Genomic DNA, 22,415 nt, shown 5'->3' on the forward strand with positions numbered 1-22,415 from the left:
CTCTCTAGGTCATGCCAGTAGGCTACAGTAGGTTGTAACTCTCTAGGTCAAGCCAGTAGGCTACAGTAGGTTGTAACTCTCTAGGTCATGCCAGTAGGCTACAGTAGGTTGTATCCAGGTAAAACAATTATCAACCCAATGTGGAAAATGTTGAATTTGGTCAACAACAAAATTAATGGCTTATTTGCTATGTGAAGTTTACTTGATCTAACAGAAGTTTTGTAATGATTAACTTATTATGTGGACACGTGACATATTGACAACTTTAAATAAAAATACTATAGGAGTTGTCTCCAGATCGCTATGCATATTCATGCTAGTAGCTTAGCATCTCTCTCCATTGAATTCAGGCGGTTGACGTCAACAGCCCTGATAAAATATAAACAATAGATTACAATAATAAGATGTATCCACCAATACAAAGAAAGGGTAGGCGGGAGATAGACAACCCGCAGTGCCGTTTTGTGGACAACGACTCCCCTTGTCAGGGCAGAGACATCTTGTCAGTATATTCATAATCTTTGGTGTAGCCAACCCAACTCTCACATGGCACTATTGGGGGGCACGGTGTGCAGTAAATCATAACTACATGAAAACCACTACATGCCGTGCCCCCCAGTCCGCGGTCAGCAGATAGACCCTTCTCAAATATATATGTTAAGTCACTTTTTGGAAACGGAATGAAGAAAACAAGGGGTAGCTTGTTCTCTACGTCGTCTGATTCTAGACATATCAGTCATCATCCTAGGGCCCTCCGTTGAAGAGGTATTGACGAGCCAACTCCGAATATCCAAAGTTAAAAACAAATTTAAGGCGGTACTTACTGGTGTTAATCAGATCTCCTATCTCCTCCTCTTCATCTTTCAATGTGACAGTAATCTCCCCTTCCTTCTTCACTCCAAAAACTGCAGCCTCTTCTTTTACTGTAACACCCTCCTCCTCTATCACTCTGAAAACGTCTTCCTCTTCTTTCACTGAAACGTCTTTCTCTTCTTCTTTCACTGTAACAGCCTCACCCTCTAATTCTTGTTTTACTGTGATATCCTCTTCTTCCTCCTCCTCTTTCACGACAATGTTCAGCCCCAGAGCTTCTTTCTCCGTCCAGCAGACCTCCTCTTCTTTAACAGGAGGGGAGTAGTTTAGAGAGCTCATGTTCGGGGATGTTAGCTAGCTAGCTATCATTAGCGACTAGGCTAGTGCTAACTTAACCAGCTAGCTACTATAGCTGACTAATACAAAATAACGTAATATTAAATTAAATAGGTTAACAAGTAGATACGACAGAAGTGTGTCTAAAACACAGTAGGTAATATACACCGAAAGCGTATATATAGCTTGAGTCTTTCGGCTATGTTGGCTAGCAAGCTACCGAGGTGGTTGACGAGCTGTTTCTGAAGAACCGTCCACTAGATTATACGTCACGCTGGCAGCATCGCCTGAAAGACGCACATCGCCGTCTGCTGACTGGAGGGGAAACGCAGTTGAGGATCATATATTTTCAGACAAAGATTATTGTAAATGGATTTAATTAAATAATACCATTATATTGAGACATACAAAGACAGGAATGTGTTGATTGATTAGTGCGAATAAAAAAATGTTTACTACAGCACATTTAAGGCAGTTTCATTGAGTCATACGAAATCTAAATAAGTAGCTAGCTACTGTAGGTTCTTACTGCTCCTACATGGTGTAACAATACATCATGTAGATGTATATAATGAACAGACTAGGTCCATACTGCTCCTACATGGTGTAACAATACATCATGTAGATGTATATAATGAACAGACTAGGTCTATACTGCTCCTACATGGTGTAACAATACATCATGTAGATGTATATTAATTTGAAACAGACTAGGTCTCATACTGCTCCTACTGGTGTAACAATACATCATGTAGATGTATATATGAACAGACTAGGTCTATACTGCTCCTACATGGTGTAACAATACATCATGTAGATGGTATATAATGAACAGACTAGGTCTATACTGCTCCTACATGGTGTAACAATACATCATGTAGATGTATATAATGAACAGACTAGGTCTATACTGCTCCACATGGTGTAACAATACATCATGTAGATCAGGGGTGTCAAAGTCAAATGGACGGAGGGCCAAATAAAAAATTTAGCTACAAGCGAGGGCCGGACTGTTCGAATGTTCATTGAAAATTTTTTAAATGACGCATATAGTCTAGTGAACCTAATTGAACCTACTGAAAACCTTAACAAATATATTCCAATATGATCAGATAAATAAAGCAATATTTTCTTATGGCTCTGTCAGTAATCTTTAATTTTCAACAGACACAAAAGACAAATTTCCTTTATATAAAAATCCCCATAACATGAACATTAAATGAAAGAAACCGGTATTCAAGGCACATCAGTAGCCTATATTTTCTATTTTAGCAAAAGTGGGCTAAATTTACTTTCAAAGAAAAAAAACAATAATATAGCAATTTTCTATCATCCACTCAACTGAAATATTTTTAAAATATAATTGGATTGAAATACAATAAAATAAAGTGCAAATCTATTATATCAAAAACAACACTTTGTTTAAGGAGAAGTAACATGCAGTGAAACAAATATTAAACTTTAACTTTTAAACTTGAACTGAGTAAAACTCTAAATATGTGTGATTGCACAGTAATGTTCACTTGTTTGAGGTTGAGGGTGATACTTGGTGGTGTCCCATCTTTTCCACAAGTTCATCAATGTTCGGGGTAAGGCTCTGAGCTGAGGAAATCCTCAGAAGTGAGTGGAGGTGTTCAGCAGTAAGTCGACTTCTGTGTTGATGGTTTGTTCAGGTTCATCAAAGAAAACAGTTGTTCACACAGGTATGTGCTGCCAAACATATCAACGTTTGAGCAGCCTGGATGCGCAGCTGGGGCATTGTGTCGGGGAGGAAACGGGCGAACTCCGCAGCACCCACTGCCGCATATTTTGCCCTCAGTGCATCATTGCATTGGAGGTCAATCAACTCCATTTGGAGGTTTGGTGGTGAGCTTTCCACGATCAACAGCAAATGGGTTACCGAGCAGTTCAACCTGCTTTTTTGTGCTTCAAAGTCAGCAAAATCGGTCGTCGAAAGTCAGCGGGCAAGCATACCTATTTTATTCAGCCAACTGTGCGCTCGGGAACGCACTGGTAGAGAGGCTTCTCTTTCATGGTCTGGCAGCTGGGAAAGTGGCTCAAATTTTCTTTCCGCATCTGCGTCTCCCACAGAGTCAGTTTGGTTTTAAATGCCTTCACTGTACTGTACATATCAGAGATGTCATGATCCCGACCCTGCAGCTGCAGTTCAGTTGCATTCAGATGACTCGTAATGTCCACAGAAAAGCCATTTCACACAGAAACATTTTCGTTCTCGGAGTTGTGTTGGTGCTCTTTCCTCTTGCTGTCCAAGAGACAGACAATCTCCTCACGAAGCTCGAAACATCGTTTTGAAGCACCTTTCCCTGGCCTTAGCCATGCACCTCTGTGTGATAAGGCAAATCACCATGCTCCGTTTCTACTCCGTCAGAAATGCCTTGTAACTGGCGGTTGATCTTCAAACCTTTGGCTCTGATAAAGTTAACTGTCGCGCGTGATGCATGCTCATTACATGCTCCATTTTCAAGGCTTTACCGACACTAACGCTTGCGCTGGTGTGATGATACTAAATGATTAAGCTGTCAGCTCCACCTGGTCGCGTTTTCCTCTGCCATGCTTTTCCCGTTCTTCGCCACCAGTCCGCTCCTGTGTCCACACATCGCAGGTGCTCCGTCGGTTGTCAAACCCACGAGTTTTCCCAAGGCAGCTCCATCTCATTTACACATCTTGACACCTCTTCATACAAATCATGCCCCGTAGTGTGCCATGCATAGGACGTAAAGCCAAAAACTCCTCTGTCACGCTTAGGCTGGAGTCCACTCCGCGGATGAAAATTGACAACTGGGCAATGTCAGAAATGTCGGTGCTCTCATCCCACAGCCAAGGAATATGCAATGAAATCTTTTCCCTTTTTCACAAGCTGCTCTTTTAGATTGATGGACAACTGGTCTACTCTCTCGGCAATGGTGTTTCTGGTGTCACCAAACTTTAATCATGCAGTTTTTGATGAAATCCCCTCCGTAAATGGCCGGGCTGATTTAGCGATCTCTTCTGCCAAAATAAAACTGGCCTTGACAGCAGCCTGGCCTTGTGATTTGGCTTTTTTTGAACAGAGCCTGTCGAGATTTGAGGCCTCGTTTTAATTCCTCTGCCTTTTGTAGCCTTTGTTCCATGTCCATATTCTTGTTTTTGTCCGCGTGTTTCGTTTCATAATGTCGTCTCAGATTATACTCTTTCAGTACCGCCACACTTTCTCCACACAGAAGACACACAGGTTTTCCAGCTACCTCCGTGAACATATACTCCGACTCCCACCTTGTTTGAAACCCCCGGTTCTCAGTGTCCACCTTCCGTTTTGCCATTTTTGATGGGTATCTGAAAGTTAATTTTACTGTGATGCTGACGACTGCTGTGCCAATAATATTTGAAATGAAGCAGCCTACTGCTCGGTGCGTCACCGTTGCATTGTGGGAAATGTAGTATTGGTGCGTGTAAAAGATCTGCGGGCTGCCGGCTTGCTGCGGTCTGCGGGCCGGTTCTAATAATAAATCAAGATCATCCCAGGGGCCGTAAAAAACCTTCTCGCGGGCCGGATGTGGCCCCGCGGCCTTGACTCTGACATATGTGATGTAGATGTATAGTACCGTTGAAAAGTTTAGGGTCGCTTAGAAATTTCCCTTTTTTTAAAGAAAAGCAAATCTTTTGTAAACAGTGTTTTTTCTTGTTCTTTAACAAAGCTTTTGTAAACAGTGTTTTTTCATGCAGTAATTCATCCATGAAGGCTTGATTCACGCAGTATCTGAACAGTTGATGTTGAGATGTGTCTGTTACTTGAACTCGGTGAACCATTTATTTGGGCTGCAATCTGAGGTGCAGTTAACTCTAATGGATTTATCCTCTGCAGCAGAGGTAACTCTGGGTCTTCCTTTCCTGTTGCGTTCCTCATGAGAGCCACCCATACCTTGTCACAACACAACTGATTGGCTCAAACGCATTAAGAAGGACAAAATTCCACAAATTAACATTTAACAAGGCACACCTGTTAATTGAAATTAATTCCAGGTAATACCTCATGAAGCTGGTTGAGAGAATTCCAAGAGTGTGCAAAGCTGTCATCAAGGCAAAGGGTGACTGCTTTGAAGAATCTCAAATATAAAATATATTTTGATTTGATTAACCCTTTTTTGGTTACGACATGATTCCATTTGTGTTATTTCATAGTTTGTCTTCACTATTATTCTACAATGTAGAAAATAGTAAAAATAAAGAAAAACCCTTGAATGAGTAGGTGTGTTCCAAACTTTTGACTGGTACTGTATGTGTGGGAGTGAATGGATACAGGCTGGTAAAACAGGAAACTAAGACATAATGGCAAAGCCATTATAAAGGTTTAGTGTAAACTTAGAGTACATTGTCTATTGTCTAGGACAGGAAACTAAAGCAAGGCCATAAATGCATAGAATAGCTGGGAAAACCGAGGTCAGAGGGACATACAAAAGAGGGGGCCAGCCAATGACCAACAGATGGACTATAGGCATAATACATATTTATATTAGGACAGTGAGAAGGTCCTGGCACCATTGTAATCTAATCAAGAGCGGATACAGGCGTTATTGGGCATGAACAAGCAGGAAGCCTGAAAATGAAAGACAATGGTAACATATGACGTATGAGAAGTATGTGCGTATGTAATGGACTGATATACTGTATGTGTATAAAAACAGAGACAGGGCTTAGGAAGTGGTCTTTCCGCGGACTGACACGGCTTGTGATACATTGTATTAAAAAAGCCTATGTTGATCTCACAAGTTCTTGTAAGAGTGTTATATTTCTGAGACGATTATCCACGACATATTTAAATGTGATATTTCAGTTGTTGTTTTGTTTACATTTGAAACATTTATAAAAACCTGTTTTTGCTTTGTCATTATGGGGTATTGTGATGTCATTATGGGGTATTGTGTGGAATGATGAGGGTAAAATATTGATTTAATCTATTTTAGAATAATGTAACAAAATGTGGAAAAAGTGAAGGGGTCTGAATACTTTCCAATGCGCTGTATATAGGGGCAGTAGTTAGTGACATCACTTCATGAAACAGGAGGTACAAATATATAACTTAGGTTCACAATATCAACATTCCAAGTATCAAAATATGACAAAGCTGGAAGTGTAAACGCCAGCCCAGCCACAATCCTAGAGGAACACTGATGATCAACCTCCTCCTTCACATCTGAATCCTGATGATCAACCTCCTCCTTCACATCTGACTCCTGATGATCAATCTCCCTTCACATCTGACTCCTGATGATCAACCTCCTCCTTCACATCTGACTCCTGATGATCAACCTCCTCCTTCACATCTGACTCCTGATGATCAACATCCTCCTTCACATCTGATCCTGATGATCAACCTCCTCCTTCACATCTGACTCCTGATGATCAACCTCCTCCTTCACATCTGAATCCTGATGATCAACCTCCTCCTTCACATCTGACTCCTGATGATCAACCTCCTCCTTCACATCTGACTCCTGAGATCAATCCAGAGCGTCTTCTTTTTTGGGGAATCCCGATGGACGACGTCATCGAATAGGACATCATCACCACCATTAAGTTAATTGTCATGCAGGTTATCAATGGGAAGAACATTAGCAATATGTCCTGTCTGGTAACTTGTCTCGTTCAAAGGATTCACATTGGCAGGTGCACAGGGAGAAACACATTAAAAATCTCAGTTGATCTTAAACTGCAGAAAACATTTGGAAGTCTTTTAACTGCATCAAAGTCTGTGGCCTGTGATGTTGGGACAAATGATAGTCCCTTATTATACAAGACAAAATCACAAATTCTACAGCACAACGGCAGAGTCATGTCTTAAGTGTAAAACTAACAATGACTCAATAATCCTTCTGGGAATGTTATGAAGTCATAAAGTTATGGGCGAGCTAGAAAGTTGTCAGAAGTACAATATACAATGTAAATTACTTTTAATCTGTCTGTCTGTATATTTCAAAACATGGCATTTGAGGGTGCAGTGAGATACCCCAGAGTTGGACGATACTTTTCTCGTCAATCATCTTAAATATTATACTTAATTAAACCTGGAAATCAACAATCCTCTGTTGTTAATTCAATAGAAAGGTCAAATGCTTTATTATCTAAAAGTTGAAAGTGAGTAGGCAACGGAGAGAAATAAATGGTGCTGATGCGGCGCTGGAGATGGGCTGTGTTCTAGTGGGTAGGGCAGGTGTGATGTAGTTAATGGAGATGGAGGTGTGTTCTAGTGGGTCGGGGCAGGTGTGATGTAGTTAATGGAGATGGAGGTGTGTTCTAGTGGGTTCGGGCAGGTGTGATGTAGTTAATGTTTCTATGATGTTGTTTGTATGTTTGTATTGTTTATAAAATATCAAATAAAATATTAAAACATTTCCAATGCAACACCTCACAGTTCTATTTTTGGAGTTATTACATTAAACCAATCAGAATTTAGAAGAATGCCAAAGTCAGGTGTGAAGTAATATGGAGGACCAGCCTATTCCTTATGATGTATACTACAACAGAAATAACTGAAAATGTATAACTTTAAATTAAACCAATAATTTGCACTCATGACTTGAGTGATTAAAGTAAACCAGTTTTGTAAATACATAATGCCATCTAACCAAATATCAAAGAATGTTAGCTATATGCAGTTATCTTAGCCAGCCAGCTAACGTTAGGTATATGCTGTTATCTTAGCAGCCAGCAACGTTAGGTATATGCAGTTATCTTAGCCAGCCAGCTAACATTAGCTAAATGCAGTTATCTTAGCCAGCCAGCTAACATTAGCTAAATGCAGTTATCTAGCCAGCCAGCTAACATTAGCTATATGCAGTTATCTAGCCAGCCAGCTAACATAGCTATATGCAGTATCTACGCCAGCCAGCTAACGTTAGCTATATGCAGTTATCTTAGCCAGCCAGCTAACATTAGTATATTCAGTTATCTTAGCCAGCCAGCTAACATTAGCTATATGCAGTTATCTTAGCCAGCTAACGTTAGCTATTTAGCCAACTAGCTATTAGCCTAACCAGCGTAGCCAACCAGCACGGTTATGGTCAGCGAGACCAACTACCGGAGACTAGTCAGAACCCAACTAACAGTAAGCAACGTGGAAAAAGTTACAAAACTCCCCTAGTCTAATTCACAGATAACATGCTGAAAAGTAGTGATGGGAAATAAGCTTCCTGAATCATTGGCTCTTTCTAGCAAATTGTGTCAACAAAAAAAAAAAGGTTCATTACTCAAGAATTGAGCGACACAGACTTTAGAACAGCCACATTTTATAGATGAAGTCACACGCCGTAGCAGCGTAGCCATTATGTCATATATTAAACCACTGGCCGTGTTCGAGCATCAACTCCATGCTGCGTTGTGGGTAAACGGTGACTGGCTGACTGATTTATAAATAATAATGAGTAGTTATTTATGATGCAAGTGATTTGTAAATTAGTCAGTCAGCAGTCAGCAGTCAGCAGCCACCTGCACTGTCGCCTGCAATGTCGAACGAGCCCAATACCAAACCAATCAGGTGTTCGACGAAATTATTCTTCATTGATGGTTAGACAATGAATTAGACGTCATTGATCACGTGCTGCTGATAAAGTGACACTGCTTTGAATTATACCACTTAGCGACTTCAGTACATGCCTCATAGCTCCAGTCTCAAACTTAACCCCGTTCCTGTTGAAGAAGATAAGGTCTGCTGGATGGAGAAAGAAGCTCTCGTGAAAGAGGAGGAGGAGAGGAGGCTGTTACAATACAAAAACAAGTAGAGGGTGAGGCTGTTACAGTGAAAGAAGAAGAGAAAGACGTTTCAGTGAAAGAAGAGGAAGACACGTTCAGAGTGAAAGAGGAGGATGAGAAAGATGGCACACTACAAAAACAAGTAGAGGGTGAGGCTGTTACAGTGAAAGAAGGAGAAAGACGTTTCAGTGAAAGAAGAGGAAGACGCGTTCAGAGTGAAAGAGGAGGATGACGAAGTTTCAGTGAAAGAAGAGGAGACTGACGATGAACGGGCCCTGATTAACACTAGTAAGTACTGTCTTAACAGAAGCACAAACTCTGGTTGTTGAACTGATGCTTGGTGTTAAAGCGGAAATCTGCAATTGCTACATCCATATTTTGACTTTTAAATTATTTATATATATATTTATAGCCATTGATTCTTGAAGAATATAACACATGCCTCATGAGCTTAGTTCAACTGTTTGCCCCATCAGAACCCCAAATAAGCTTTTTTTACTCAAATGTACTCCAATGTTTAGAAACAACAATGTAAATCAACATGGTTAAAACTATAATGTTGATATCATGGATGGTCAGTCCTTTCATACATGGGTCTGTCTATGAATTTGAGAGTAATTACATTTCTCCAGCCCCATCCATCATTTTATTACCAAAACAGTGGTGGAATTACAGCTTTGTTATTGGTTGACTGCAGATTGGTTGATTGATTGTTGAGTGGCTTTTTTAAACGGGCAATCTAGTTTTTAAACAAACAAAATGGCTGCCCAGAGTCCTGAGCTGTGTTAGWATACTCATACTAACTGCACTATTTGTGAAGTAAATTGAGTATATAGTCTACTTATTGGTCATAGTATGATGTAGTTAGTATGCCAAAAGTTCCCGGATGTCGTACTAAATTCGCCAAAATATGAAGTATACACGCAGTACTTTAGGGACCATAATGCAATCCTTCGGGAAATGGGCGTGGCTTTAACGTTTTCAGATTTGAAGAAAATGGGGGAAAATATGCAGCCGAAGTCCAACGAGAGAGCGGATACAAATGAACTGCTTTAAATAATTATGACAAATGTTGAGCAATGTAATAAAGTATTGACTTTTCAAATAAGTTACCTTACACGTTATATGACTATTGTTGTTCACTTGACAATCTTAAGACAAATGTCAAATAATGAACATTCATTACAGACGTCATTGTTTGTACAACATCATGGCTACACATCACCTTTTACAGTGGATTTCTGCTGTTGTGGGCCTTAAACCATCTGTCTGACTTGTTGTTCACACAGGAGAGAGACGTGACTATCGTGGATCCTCTGGGGGGGCTCAACAACCTCATGATGCTGATGAGGCAGAGAAGAGTCTCTCCACTTCGAAACACCAGCAGAGAACCACAGGGAATAAATCTCATTGCTGCTCTGACTGTGGGAAAAGTTGCACATCTTCATCAGAACTTAAAATACACAGGAGAATACACACAGGAGAGAAACCTTATAGCTGTGATCAATGTGAGAAGAGGTTTCCTATATCTAGCCACCTGACTTCACACCAGAGAACACACACAGGAGAGACACCTCATAGCTGTGATCAATGTGACAAGAGATACTCTGATAAAAGATATCTGATCAAACATCAGAAAATGCATACATGAAGAAGTTGTTTCATGATATCAATGAAATAATGTCACAATGTAGAATGTTTTAAAATTGTAGGAGTATTTTAATGATGTCACAATGTAGAATGTTTTAACATTGTAGTAGGAGTATTTTAATGATGTCACAATGTAGAATGTTTTAACATTGTAGGAGTATTTTAATGATGTTCTACCTTATCCCTTGCCCTGTTCAATTGATTGCAGCATGATATGGATATTAGCCTCAGGGGAAAATCCAGGCTCTGAATTGAAAGAGTATTATTTAACAAAAAGTGACTAACAAAAAAAGAACTATGTTACACTTACTGCGTTGGTGACCCACTTTAATCAAAATGAAGCACTTCAATGTAGCTAGCTGTTTTCTACAGGTTGAAAAAGCTGCTTGTTTAAAAAAATACATCTAATATGATAATTGTTGCAGATGTTTGTGTATATACACACATGAAAGCAGTATAATAAATTGTACTAATCAATTTTATTAACAATCTGAGATCACTCCAGTATTTCTTGACAACATTCAAATGCTAATTGTCTTTATTCCACTACTGAAGAAGCATAACTCAAATCACCTCATATTTCAAACATTCAGCCTGACAAAAGATACATGTTTTATTATTCCATGCCTCACCCTTAAGTGAAGTATTGCCAATACATATTAACAAAGGGGTTTACATTTGGTTTTGATATTTACAATTCATGTAACAGTTAGTAATCATAATTATTTATGCAACCAGCTGACCATTTTTGGGTACAATTATATTGACAATGTTGCCCTGCTTTTAGAATATCAGGGTTCATTCTCAGATGTGCTAACCCAAATGCATGACATTGGGGACTGGGCCCGATCCAACAACATGCCTATTGAGTGAACCCTGAAAAGAGAGAGAGAAGTAAAGTGGAAAGTTACTACGGATATTGCAGGAGTTGGTTGCTGATTGTCTCAAGGGTGGGCAGTCAACAACTTTTGCGTTTAGCCAGTGCGTTGCAATGGATCATAATTTATATTGACTGCACGTTTTTCTGTATTGGAGACAAGTTTTTTGGGGGGGCTCGTTCCAAGGGGACGAGAGTTCTAGAAGCTAGTGGGTTTTAGGATTCGATTGAAAGAAAAAGGATTTTAAAAAGAATACTATTGTATATTATTATTTAGAAATATGTGTTTTTTCTTGTTTTTAATTGTTGACAGCCAGTAGACACCATGTTTATATTGTAGAAGCATTGTAGTTGATTATGTGAAATGGAAGTTGTTTTCTGTTGGGGATGAGCATGAGCAAACATGTCCAACAAAAATATAGGATATATTTGTTGTCTTAAGGGGGAAGGTGTTACAGGCTTTGGTTTTTCCATTTATGTTTTGAGGTTGGACTTCAGCTCGTTAGCACGTAGGGTGCACTAATTGGTGTCACCTCGTTAGTCAGTATGTGTTACACCTGTGCTGGCTTGTCCCTCTCGTTAGTGGGAAGGTGTTTCACCTGAGCTGGTCCAGGTTCTATTTAAGAGTGTCTGGCCCAGTGCTCCAGTTGTCTTGATAGATGTGGAGAGTCAACACCTTTAGTTGCTCCACCTTTTTGGTTTGCTTCCTGTCTTTAAGGTTGGTGTGGGTTTTTCTTTTGTTTCCCTCTTCTTGGGCAGATTTAGTGGGTCTCATGGTGGGTGTCTTTTAGGTCCCAGTTGTTATTAGTCAACTTTCAGTGGACACAGAGCAAAACTGCAACATTATGTTATAATACTTTTATTGCATCAAATGGTTGTTTTATGCAACAGAATAGAGGGTTCTTAGAACTATTGTGTCTGTGTGTTCTACTGAGGATGGGCCTCTGGGAGATAACACTGACAGGAGATTTACAATGTCTTTTGGGTGATAAAACCTAAAGAGACCGCATTCCAGAGCATGAGTTAATGTTTCTGTTCTATATGGTACCAGGGAGAGATGACCCCAGGGCCAGACCCTGATCTCTACACAAAGAGTACTGTTTTTACAGCATATACTGTCTGCTGAGAACTATAAGTATCTTTCATACAAATCTTAACCTTCTATACATCTGTTGTTCGTCATGTAGGTTGAAAGACCTTTGTACTTTTGTCTCGTGGCTCTCAACGAATCATCTGGGGGTGATTTGTCGACCAGCCATCATTATCGTAGAGCACTCAGTTGATTCACTTTATATGTGTGCGTTGTATTGACCTCTTTATTAATAAGTGAATAAAGATTTAGTTTAAGAATAACTCTGACTTGTGTGATAAGTTTGTCTCCTCATTTGATATGAAAGAAAATAACCACATTTGGCAATGGGGATGTGAATCTTGACTTGGTGACCGCTGCTGACGACCTGGGTAAATGACCTGGCTCCTGATGACCTGGGTAAATGACCTTGCTCCTGACAACCTGGGTAAATGACCTGGCTCCTGACGACCTGGGTAAATGACCTGGCTCCTGACGACCTGGGTAAATGACCTGGCTCCTGACTACCTGGGAAAATGACCTGGCTCCTGTGACCTGGAAATGACCTGGCTCCTGACAACCTTGGCAAATTACCTGGGTAAATGACCTGGCTCCTGATGACTGGCTGCTGAAGACCTGGTAAATGACTGGCTCCTGAGACCTGGGTAAATGACCTGGCTCCTGACGACCTGGGTAAATGACCTGGCTCCTGACGACCTGGGTAAATGACCTGGCTCCTGACGACTGTAAATGACCTGGCTCCTGACGCCGTAAATGACCTGGCTCCTGACGACTGGGTAAATGACCTGGCTCCTGACACCTGGTAAATGACCTGGCTCCTGACGACCTGGGTAATGACCTGGCTCCTGACGACCTGGGTAAATGCCTGGCTCCTGATGACCTGGGTAAAGACCTGGCTCCTGACGACCTGGGTAAATGACCTGGCTCCTGACACCTGGGTAAATGACCTGGCTCCTGATGACCTGGGTAAAGACCTGCTCCTGACGACCTGGGTAATGACCTGGTAAATGACCTGGCTCCTGACTACCTGGGTAAATGACCTGGCTCCTGACGACCTGGTAAATGACCTGGCTCCTGACGACCTGGGTAAATGGCCTGGCTCCTGACGACCTGGGTAAATGACCTGGCTCCTGGTGACCTGGGTAAATGGTGCACAAGGATCCCTCAAACTGGGATCTCAGGGAGACCACACTTCGGGAACGGAGCAGATGGACCCACCTTTGATCTGAGAGGCAGCGAGCCGAGTGGATACCACATCTCGAACCTAGTTTAAAAGGGGGGTCACCTTGGAGGTGTAAACAGGGCCCAGTCAGGAGTTCTGAGTGTGTATTTCCAGTGTGAGGGGGTCACCTTGGAGGTGTAAACGGGCCCAGTCGAGGCTCTGGGTGTGTATTCCAGTGTGAGGGGGTCACCTTGGAGGTGTAAACAGGGCCCAGTCAGGAGGCTCGAGTGAGTATTCCAGTTTGAGGGGGTCACCTTGGAGGTGTAGACAGGGCCACGTCAGGAGGCTCTGAGTGTGTATTCCAGTGTGAGGGGGTCACCTTGAGGTGTAAACAGGCCGAGTCAGTGGAGGATGATCTGAGAGTCGGTCGACTCAGACACCTATCATGTCGGTTGCGGGCAACCTAGCGCCACCTGGCACTGAAATATAAAATACAGCCCTAGCAAAGCCCAATCCCATGGACGTCCTCGAGGGCGTGGATGTTCTCGCCTTCAAGGCCAGCTGCATTTCACTGTCATATCCATTTCCTGGATGATTCATTTCTGAGAAGATCTGAAAAGAATCGCTGCGTGTCTCGAGTCCTAGTAAAGTAAAGCAATGACCTTACTACACTTGCTATTTTATTACAAAATACATTAGAGAAAGGGAAGGAATAGAGAAAATCCCTCTCTGTATTGTGCCTTCAGGGACTGTCAACATAGCAGGATGATGTCCTCACCCCTGCTCCGCTTCTCGACCTCTGATGGTCCTTGAATTATCTTTTGTCGATATCCACTCAATGGACTTGATTCATTTTGGGATCTGAAAATTAATTTTCACACATTTGTACGCTAATAATGTCAGTTTGTATTACTGCTATGTAGGTTAAATGTACACTACAATGCAGCTGTCCTACAACAGATCTGTACCTCTTCTTGATCCCAATTGCATTGTGTCCATGTTCTGTCCTATAAGAATTTCAAAGGAAGAGAAAATGTGTCAAGCATTTTAAATATATATTAAATAAATATTGAAAGATAAATGGCATATACATACAATTGAATGCAAAATAGAAGAACATATTGGAGAAAGCACTAGCCAATACAGTACTGCCATACAGTAACAGTACTGCCATACAGGCTTAATATCACATTTCAAGATATCTTTGTACACAAATTGTTCAATATTTTCTCAGGCTGACTTGAAAGATTATACACAACATTTTGATGAGTGGCAATAATGTGTTTGGATTCTGAAGGGCAATTATACAAAAGAGGTAGTCTAGACACTGTATTAATACCATTATGCATTTGAATCCCATCTACAGCTACCATCTAAGATATTAATTTCCCTCCACAAGGGGGCGTACATGTAACGTTTCCAAAATGGGATAGTATTGTACATGTAACGTTTCCAAAATGGGATAGTATTTCCATGTAACGTTTCCAAAATGGGATAGTATTGTACATGTAACGTTTCCAAAATGGGATAGTATTGTACATGTAGCGTTTCCAAAATGGGACAGTATTGTCCATGTAACGTTTCCAAAATGGGATAGTATTGTACATGTAACGTTTCCAACATGGGATAGTATTGTACATGTAACGTTATGCCCCCTTGTGAGTTAATAATATTGCATGCTGTAGCAGGCTATATAAAGAGGAAGACCTCCATTGACGATTCAGTTCGTTGTAACATCTCGTCTGGACAGGTCACCGTCCTTAGTTAGTTAGTTAGTTAACGTTAGCTAGTTCATTATCACAAAAGTGAGAACTGCCCTAGATTGGAAACGTACGTTAATGAGTGTAAAGCCATGTTGGCTTAATGGAAACGATATGCAATATATGGGAAAGAATATAGTTGAGGGAAATAATCCAAACCTAGTTGTGCCTAGTTAGGACATAACGTTAGCTAGCTAGATAACGGTACTGTACTGTAGCTCATACAATGCCGACGGTCAAACCCGGCTTTCTAATATTTACGGTAATTAACTATAGTAACGTTATGGAAGATATTCACAGAAAACCATAATTATCTTCGTTATTTATTATTAGTATGTTATATTATTATAATAAATCATTTCGAGACATATTCAGAGCCAAACATCTACCCAACTTAACCTTTTTAACTTGTTGTCGCATCCAAACTTGCCACCATCGTTTTCAGTTGTAATTGCGAAGTTCCCGGATGAAGTCCAGCAACAACGGAGGTTCCTCGATGAACCCACCTTCTAACAAGTTCTTTGAAGTACCTTTTGGGGCTGTTTTTCATTGACCAAGAACTCTACGGTTCTTAGGGGATCTGAGAACAACTCCAGTTGAACCCTTCATTTTTAGAGTTGTAGTCGGCTCTATTTACTCTCAGATTCAACACATGATGATTAGCATCAACGATCAAGTCAGCTGCTGCTGCTCCAATACAGTATGAGGTGAGACGGTGAACTGATGTTGAACCGGGCAGTCAGCTGCTGCTGCTCCAATACAGTATGAGGTGAGACGGTGAACTGACGTTGAACTGGGTAGTGAGTATATGACATATTAAATATATTACTCTATTGTTATTGTACACTTGATTGACTGACTGATCCATTCATCCTTCCATCCCTCCTCAGCCTTCCTCTCCTCTGTTGAGGGACTGGTTAGGAAGAACACTTCTACAGCCAGAGAGGTGAGAGGTCACACATGGTTTAGATGGTAAATATTTATGTCCTCTTAGTGGTTCATCACGTCAGCAAAAGGGAATATGTTCCATCATCTATGTTTATTTACATTAGTGCAAATTGTCCACTGATGTGGGTGTAGTTTGTCACCCCTTTTGGCTGTATGGAAGTGAATTTCCCGTCAGGCACACACATTTGTTCTTTGTTATTACCCGACCCACTGCCTGTTCAGCCCGCTATCATCTAGAAGGCGAGGTCGGTACAGGTGCATCAAAGCTGGGACCGAGAGACAGAAGCTGTTTTTGAATACTTATTTTCCACCATAATTTGCAAATAAATTCATAAAAACTCCTACAATGTGATTTTCTGGATTTTCTTTTCTCATTTTGTCTGTCATAGTTGAAGTGTACCTATGATGAAAATTACAGGCCTCTCTCATCTTTTTAAGTGGGAGAACTTGCACAATTGGTGGCTGACTACTTTTTTGCCCCACTGTATTTATATATTCTTATTCCATTACTTAGATTTGTGTGTATTAGGTATTTGTTGTGACATTGTTAGATATTACTACACTGTTGGAGCTAGGAACACAAGCATTTCGCTACACACGCAATAACACATGTATATGACAAATAACATTTGAGTTGATTTATTATGAAGGTCACTTGTGTAAAATGTACTTTCCCCACTCATCTTTTGACATTGCTTATGCATATTCAGTGGCTTGGCTGCTTCCAGACTGTCAAAGGCCCATCCTGGTAGATCTGAACCTAATGCAGCTTGGAGTGATCAGATGACAGAAGTCACATTTAGGTGCCAGGTGTAACTGAGGCCATAGATGCTCCATATCCATTACCTTGAGTGTTTTATATAATATGACTAAATGTGTTTCTTTCTGTGTTGCAGGGGCAGTCAAGAAATGGAACGGCAAGGCCACAGAACATGACATAAGCAGAGCTGTGGGAGACCACCTCAAGCCCCTGGTAGAGCCGGGGGTGGTGTTTACCACTCTACCACGCCTTCAGCAGGCTGGAAAAGTGAGATTGATACTGTTTTTCATACTAAGATGGACCAAGAGTCTGTTGATTGGTCAGTCATTGGGTTTATTTGTTTTGCAATATGTTCAAATCAAGCTTTATTTATACAGCACATTTCAGACATGGATGCAACACACTGGCTTCACAGGAAAAAACAATGAAAATAAAAACAGAAATATTTAGTACACAAACATAAGAGGATAAAAAAACAATAACAACTTAGACTAATGAGCATCCTAAGGAAATGCCATTGATTAAAATATCCAACCCAAAATATTAGTTTGTTTTTTAGGAGGGGTTCTGAAAGACACTATGGGGGTGTCCAATGAAAATTGACTAGTAACAACTAGGACCTAAAAGACACCCACCATGAGACCCACTAAACCTGCCAAAGAAGAGGCAAACAAAAGAAAAACCCACACCAAACATAAAGACAAGACACAAACCAAAAAGGTGGAGCAACTACAGGTGTGGACTCTCCACATCTATCAAGACAACTGGAGCACTGGGCCAGACACTCTTAAATAAAACCTGGACCAGCTCAGGTGAAACACCTTCCCACTAACGAGATGGACAAGCCAGCACAGGTGTAACACATACTGACTAACRAGGTGACACCAATCAGTGCGTCCTACGTGCTAACGAGCTATACTTGCTAACGTCCAAACATAAATGGAAAAACCAAAGACTGTAACACCTTCCCCCTTAAGACAACAAATATATCCTACATTTATGACTCAATTTATTAGGATTGTTAATAAAATTGATTATAGACCGATTTATTATACTGCGTCCATGTGTATAGGCTGCAAGTACGTTGAAATTAAATGTTTTTTTCCCCAACTTTCACTTTCAACTAAAACCAAACTTATATTGTATGTCGGGCATAGTCTTATTTTCAACAACATTTTGCTAGGTGGGATATCCCCAATGTCACAGTTTAAACGTGTCCAAATGCAGAAACAGTTTGTGATAAATTGAAAACATAAACATAAAATATACTATATACACAAACATCTGCCACAATAATCACATTACTTAAACAAGCACCTTATAAACTGCACAAGCACCAGAAACGCTGCAATAAATCACTGATATCGATTAGGGGGGAAATCAGGTTGTTGGTGCTGTTGAAACTTACACAAATAAACAAAACACGTGAAAATGGGAGATATATTTTACCTCACTGGTTAGAGGACAACCTGTAGAAGACAGTCAGCTACATTTTGGAGTGATGCATTTAAATTTAGGTGTCGCTAAACAAGGGAATGCAACACTTATTTGTCATCACTCATCGATATCATGTTAAAATCAATTGTGCCGAGAGGAGGGAGATGAGGTTGCACGTCCTGTTAAAACTAACAGCTCAAAAACCACACGGAATCTGGGAGTAATGTGTACATTCCTGGTTAGAGGACAACTTGTAGAAAACAGCTAGCTACATTTTGAAGTGTTGCATTTTGATTCAAATGGGTCACCAACATGGTGTAACACAGCTCTTTTTGTGTTAGTCACTTTTTGTTAAATCACATAAATAGTACTCTTTCAATTCAGAGCCAGGATTTTCCCCTGAGGCTAATATCCATATCATGCTGCAATCAATTGAACAGGGCAAACGATAAGGTAGAACATTATTAAAATACTCCTACTACAATGTTAAAACATTCTACATTGTGACATTCATTCATTGATATCACGAAATAACTCCTTTGATCTTTATCTCTTGTCAGCTATAAGATTTCTCTCTTGTGTGTATTCTCTGGTGTGAAGTCAGCTGGCCAGATCGACCAAAACTCTTCCCACATTGACCACAGCTATACGATTTCTCTCCTGTGTGTGTTCTCTGGTGTGAAGTCAGCTGGCCAGATCGACCAAAACTCTTCCCACATTGACCACAGCTATACGGTTTCTCTCCTGTGTGTGTTTTCTGGTGTAGAGTCAGATGGCCATATATAGTAAAACTCTTCCCACATTGATCACAGCTATAAGGTTTCTCTCCTGTGTGTGTTCTCTGGTGTACAGTCAAAATCAAATCAAATCAAATTTTATTAGTCACATACACATGGTTAGCAGATGTTAATGCGAGTGTAGCGAAATGCTTGTGCTTCTAGTTCCCCGCCCCTCTTCTTACCGGAAAGATGTTTGTTTCTGTCGGCGCGATGCATGAAGAAACCAGCTGGCTGCACCGACTCCGTTAGCGTCTTTGTTAGCCATGTTTCCGTGAAGCAGAGCACGTTGCAATCCCTGATGTCTCTCTGGAATGCTACCCGTGCTCGGATTTCGTCAACCTTATTGTCAAGAGACTGGACATTGGCGAGTAGTATGCTAGGGTGGAGCGCGATGTGCCCGTCTCCGAAGCCTGACCACGAGACCGCCTCGTTTTCCCCTTTTTCGGATCCATTGTATTGGGTGGAAGGCAAAACACTGGATCCGCTTCGGGAAAGTCATATTCCTGGTAGGAACGATGATGAGTTGACGTTAATCGTATATTCAGTAGTTCCTCCCGACTGTATGTAATGAAACCTAAGATTACCTGGGGTACCGATGTAAGAAATAACACATAAAAAAACAAGATACTGCATATATTTCCAAGGAACGCGAAGCGAGGCGCCATCTCTTTTCGGCGCCGGAAGTCCACTCAGATTGCTAGATGTAGTAAAACTCTTCCCACATTGACCACAGCTATAGGGTTTCTCTCCTGTGTGATCTCTGGTGAATTGTAATGCCTGATGAGGTGAATCTCTTACCACAGTCAGAGCAGCAGTGAGTTCTCTTCCCTGTGGATCTCTGCTGGTGTTTCTTGAGGTGTTCTGATCTGGAGAGACTCTTCTCTGCCTCTTCAGCATCATGATGTTGTTGAGGCTCCCCAGAGGATCCACTATTCCTGTTTCTCTCCTGTGTGAACACAAAAGTCAAACAGATGATTAAAGGCCCACAAACAGTGGAATCCACTGTAAAAGGTGATGCCAACAGCATAGCCATAATGTTGTACATCAATTGATGTCTTAATGAATGTTAAAATTATTTGACAGCTGTCTTAAAATGAGCAAGAAGTCATATTTTGTCTTGTTTCACATTGTAGTAAACATCTAAGATTGTAGACTATAAATAAGTTATTCATGTTGTTGAAACTCTAAGCAGTGTGGCAGAAGACTTTTGGTCTCCAATACAGGCCCTTCTGTGTTTTCTAAAATTGCGGCACGAGGGCAATTTGGTTGCAGAAACTCCTCCATGCTAATGAGGAAACCACTAGTTATGGATGTAGTATATCTGGTAATGAGGAAACCACTAGTTATGGATGTAGTATATCTGGTAATGAGGAAACCACTAGTTATGGAGTGTAGTTATCTGGTAATGAGGAAACCACTAGTTATGGATGTTAGTATATCTGGTAATGAGGAAACCACTAGTTATGGATGTAGTTAGTATATCTGGTAATGAGGAAACCACTAGTTATGGATGTAGTTAGTATATCTGGTAATGAGGAAACAACTAGTTATGGATGTAGTATTATCTGGTAATGAGAACCACTAGTTATGGATGTAGTATATCTGGTAATGAGGAAACCACTAGTTATGGATGTAGTATATCTGGTAATGAGGAAACCACTAGTTATGGATGTAGTTAGTATATCTGGTAATGAGGAAACCACTAGTTATGGATGTAGTTAGTATATCTGCTAATGAGGAAACCACTAGTTATGGATGTAGTATATCTGGTAATGAGGAAACCACTAGTTATGGATGTAGTATATTCTGCTAATGAGGAAACCACTAGTTATGGATGTAGTTAGTATATCTGGTAATGAGGAAAACACGAGTTATGGATGTATTTATTATATCTGGTAATGAGGAAACCACTAGTTATGGATGTAGTATATCTGGTAATGAGGAAACCACTAGTTATGGATGTAGTTAGTATATCTGCTAATAGAGAAAACCACTAGATGGATGTAGTTAGTATATCTGCTAATGGGAAACCACTAGTTATGGATGTAGTATATCTGCTAATGAGGAAACCACTAGTTATGGATGTAGTATATCTGGTAATGAGGAAACCGCTAGTTATGGATGTAGTATATCTGGTAATGAGGAAACCACTAGTTATGGATGTAGTATATCTGGTTGTAGAAACTCCTTCCTGCTAGTGAGGATAATAGTTATAGCAAAGATTTTAATTTTTCACAATTATTCTGAATGTGAATGGGGGAAAACTCAGGGGAGTAACCTCCACTTCCAGGTTGCTTATGAGTGCATTTCACACTACTTTGGATTATAATTGTAAGGCTCGTTTGAATGCCTGCTTAATATGTTGTGTTCATCATCGCAAATCAACCGCTTTGTACTTAAAAAACACTTCAACCAGTAAAATGCTCTTGTCTAGCTTTTCCATCAGCCTGACAATGAGGGTTTGTACACGGTTGCCAAATTGGCCCATAACTAACAACAAATATACCTGTAATGAACGAAGAAGCACTTTGGTTGTTGTTGCATGACATACATAGACCTACTGTAGGACCCAAAACTTCACCTAACAACAACATAGACCTACTGTAGGACCCATAACAAAACATAGACCCACCGTAGGACCCATAACCTCACCTAACAACATAGACTACTGTAGGACCAATAACAACAACATAGACTACTGTAGAACCATAACTTCACCTAACAATAACATAGACCTACTGTAGGACCCATAACTTCACCTAACAACATAGACCTACTGTAGGACCCAAAACAATAACAGACCTACTGTAGAACCCATAACTTCACCTAACAACAACATAGACCTACTGTAGGACCCATAACTTCACCTAACAACAACATAGACCTACTGTAGGACCCCAAAACAATAACAGACCTACTATAGAACCCATAACTTCACCTAACACATAACATAGACCTACTGTAGGACCCATAACTTCACCTAACATAGACCTACTGTAGGACCCATAACTTCACCAACAACATAGACCTACTTGAGGACCCATAACATCACTAGAT

At 40.6% G+C, this 22,415-nt stretch overlaps 1 protein-coding gene and 2 long non-coding RNA genes across 13 annotated transcripts in view; 1 reads left to right on the top strand and 2 right to left on the bottom strand.

Moving 5' to 3' along the window:
* Positions 1–22,415, bottom strand: part of LOC139025915 (zinc finger protein 177-like) — a 60,153-nt gene that overhangs the window by 25,223 nt on the left and 12,515 nt on the right. For 5 of the 9 annotated variants that reach the window (XR_011477583.1, XR_011477585.1, XR_011477586.1 and 2 more), the window contains exon 1: positions 825–1,470. The exons of 3 other annotated variants lie outside the window; for them this stretch is intronic. Coding sequence is in view for 2 of the 6 variants with exons in the window: in XM_070441182.1 (XP_070297283.1) it covers positions 825–1,152 (328 nt within the window). In the remaining 4 variants the exon portion in view is untranslated. Of the gene's footprint in view, positions 1–824; positions 1,471–22,415 lie in introns of those variants that run through there. One more of the 9 variants, XM_070441180.1, reaches the window with a different exon arrangement.
* LOC139025918 (uncharacterized) lies at positions 8,746–11,039 on the top strand. The gene is made up of 2 exons (XR_011477592.1): positions 8,746–9,183; positions 10,185–11,039. It is a non-coding gene; the product is annotated as an uncharacterized lncRNA (long non-coding RNA).
* The window catches only part of LOC139025917 (uncharacterized), a 5,675-nt gene continuing 5,324 nt past the window's right edge, over positions 22,065–22,415 (bottom strand). Inside the window, exons 2-3 of one of the 3 annotated variants that reach the window (XR_011477590.1) lie at positions 22,304–22,349; positions 22,065–22,117 (exon numbers count right to left, since the gene is read on the bottom strand). This is a non-coding gene — a long non-coding RNA (uncharacterized lncRNA). Of the gene's footprint in view, positions 22,243–22,303; positions 22,350–22,415 lie in introns of all 3 variants that reach the window. The other 2 variants (XR_011477591.1, XR_011477589.1) reach the window with 2 other exon arrangements.

Source organism: Salvelinus sp. IW2-2015, unplaced genomic scaffold (assembly GCF_002910315.2).
Source record: "Salvelinus sp. IW2-2015 unplaced genomic scaffold, ASM291031v2 Un_scaffold3556, whole genome shotgun sequence".
Lineage (NCBI taxonomy): Eukaryota > Metazoa > Chordata > Actinopteri > Salmoniformes > Salmonidae > Salvelinus > Salvelinus sp. IW2-2015.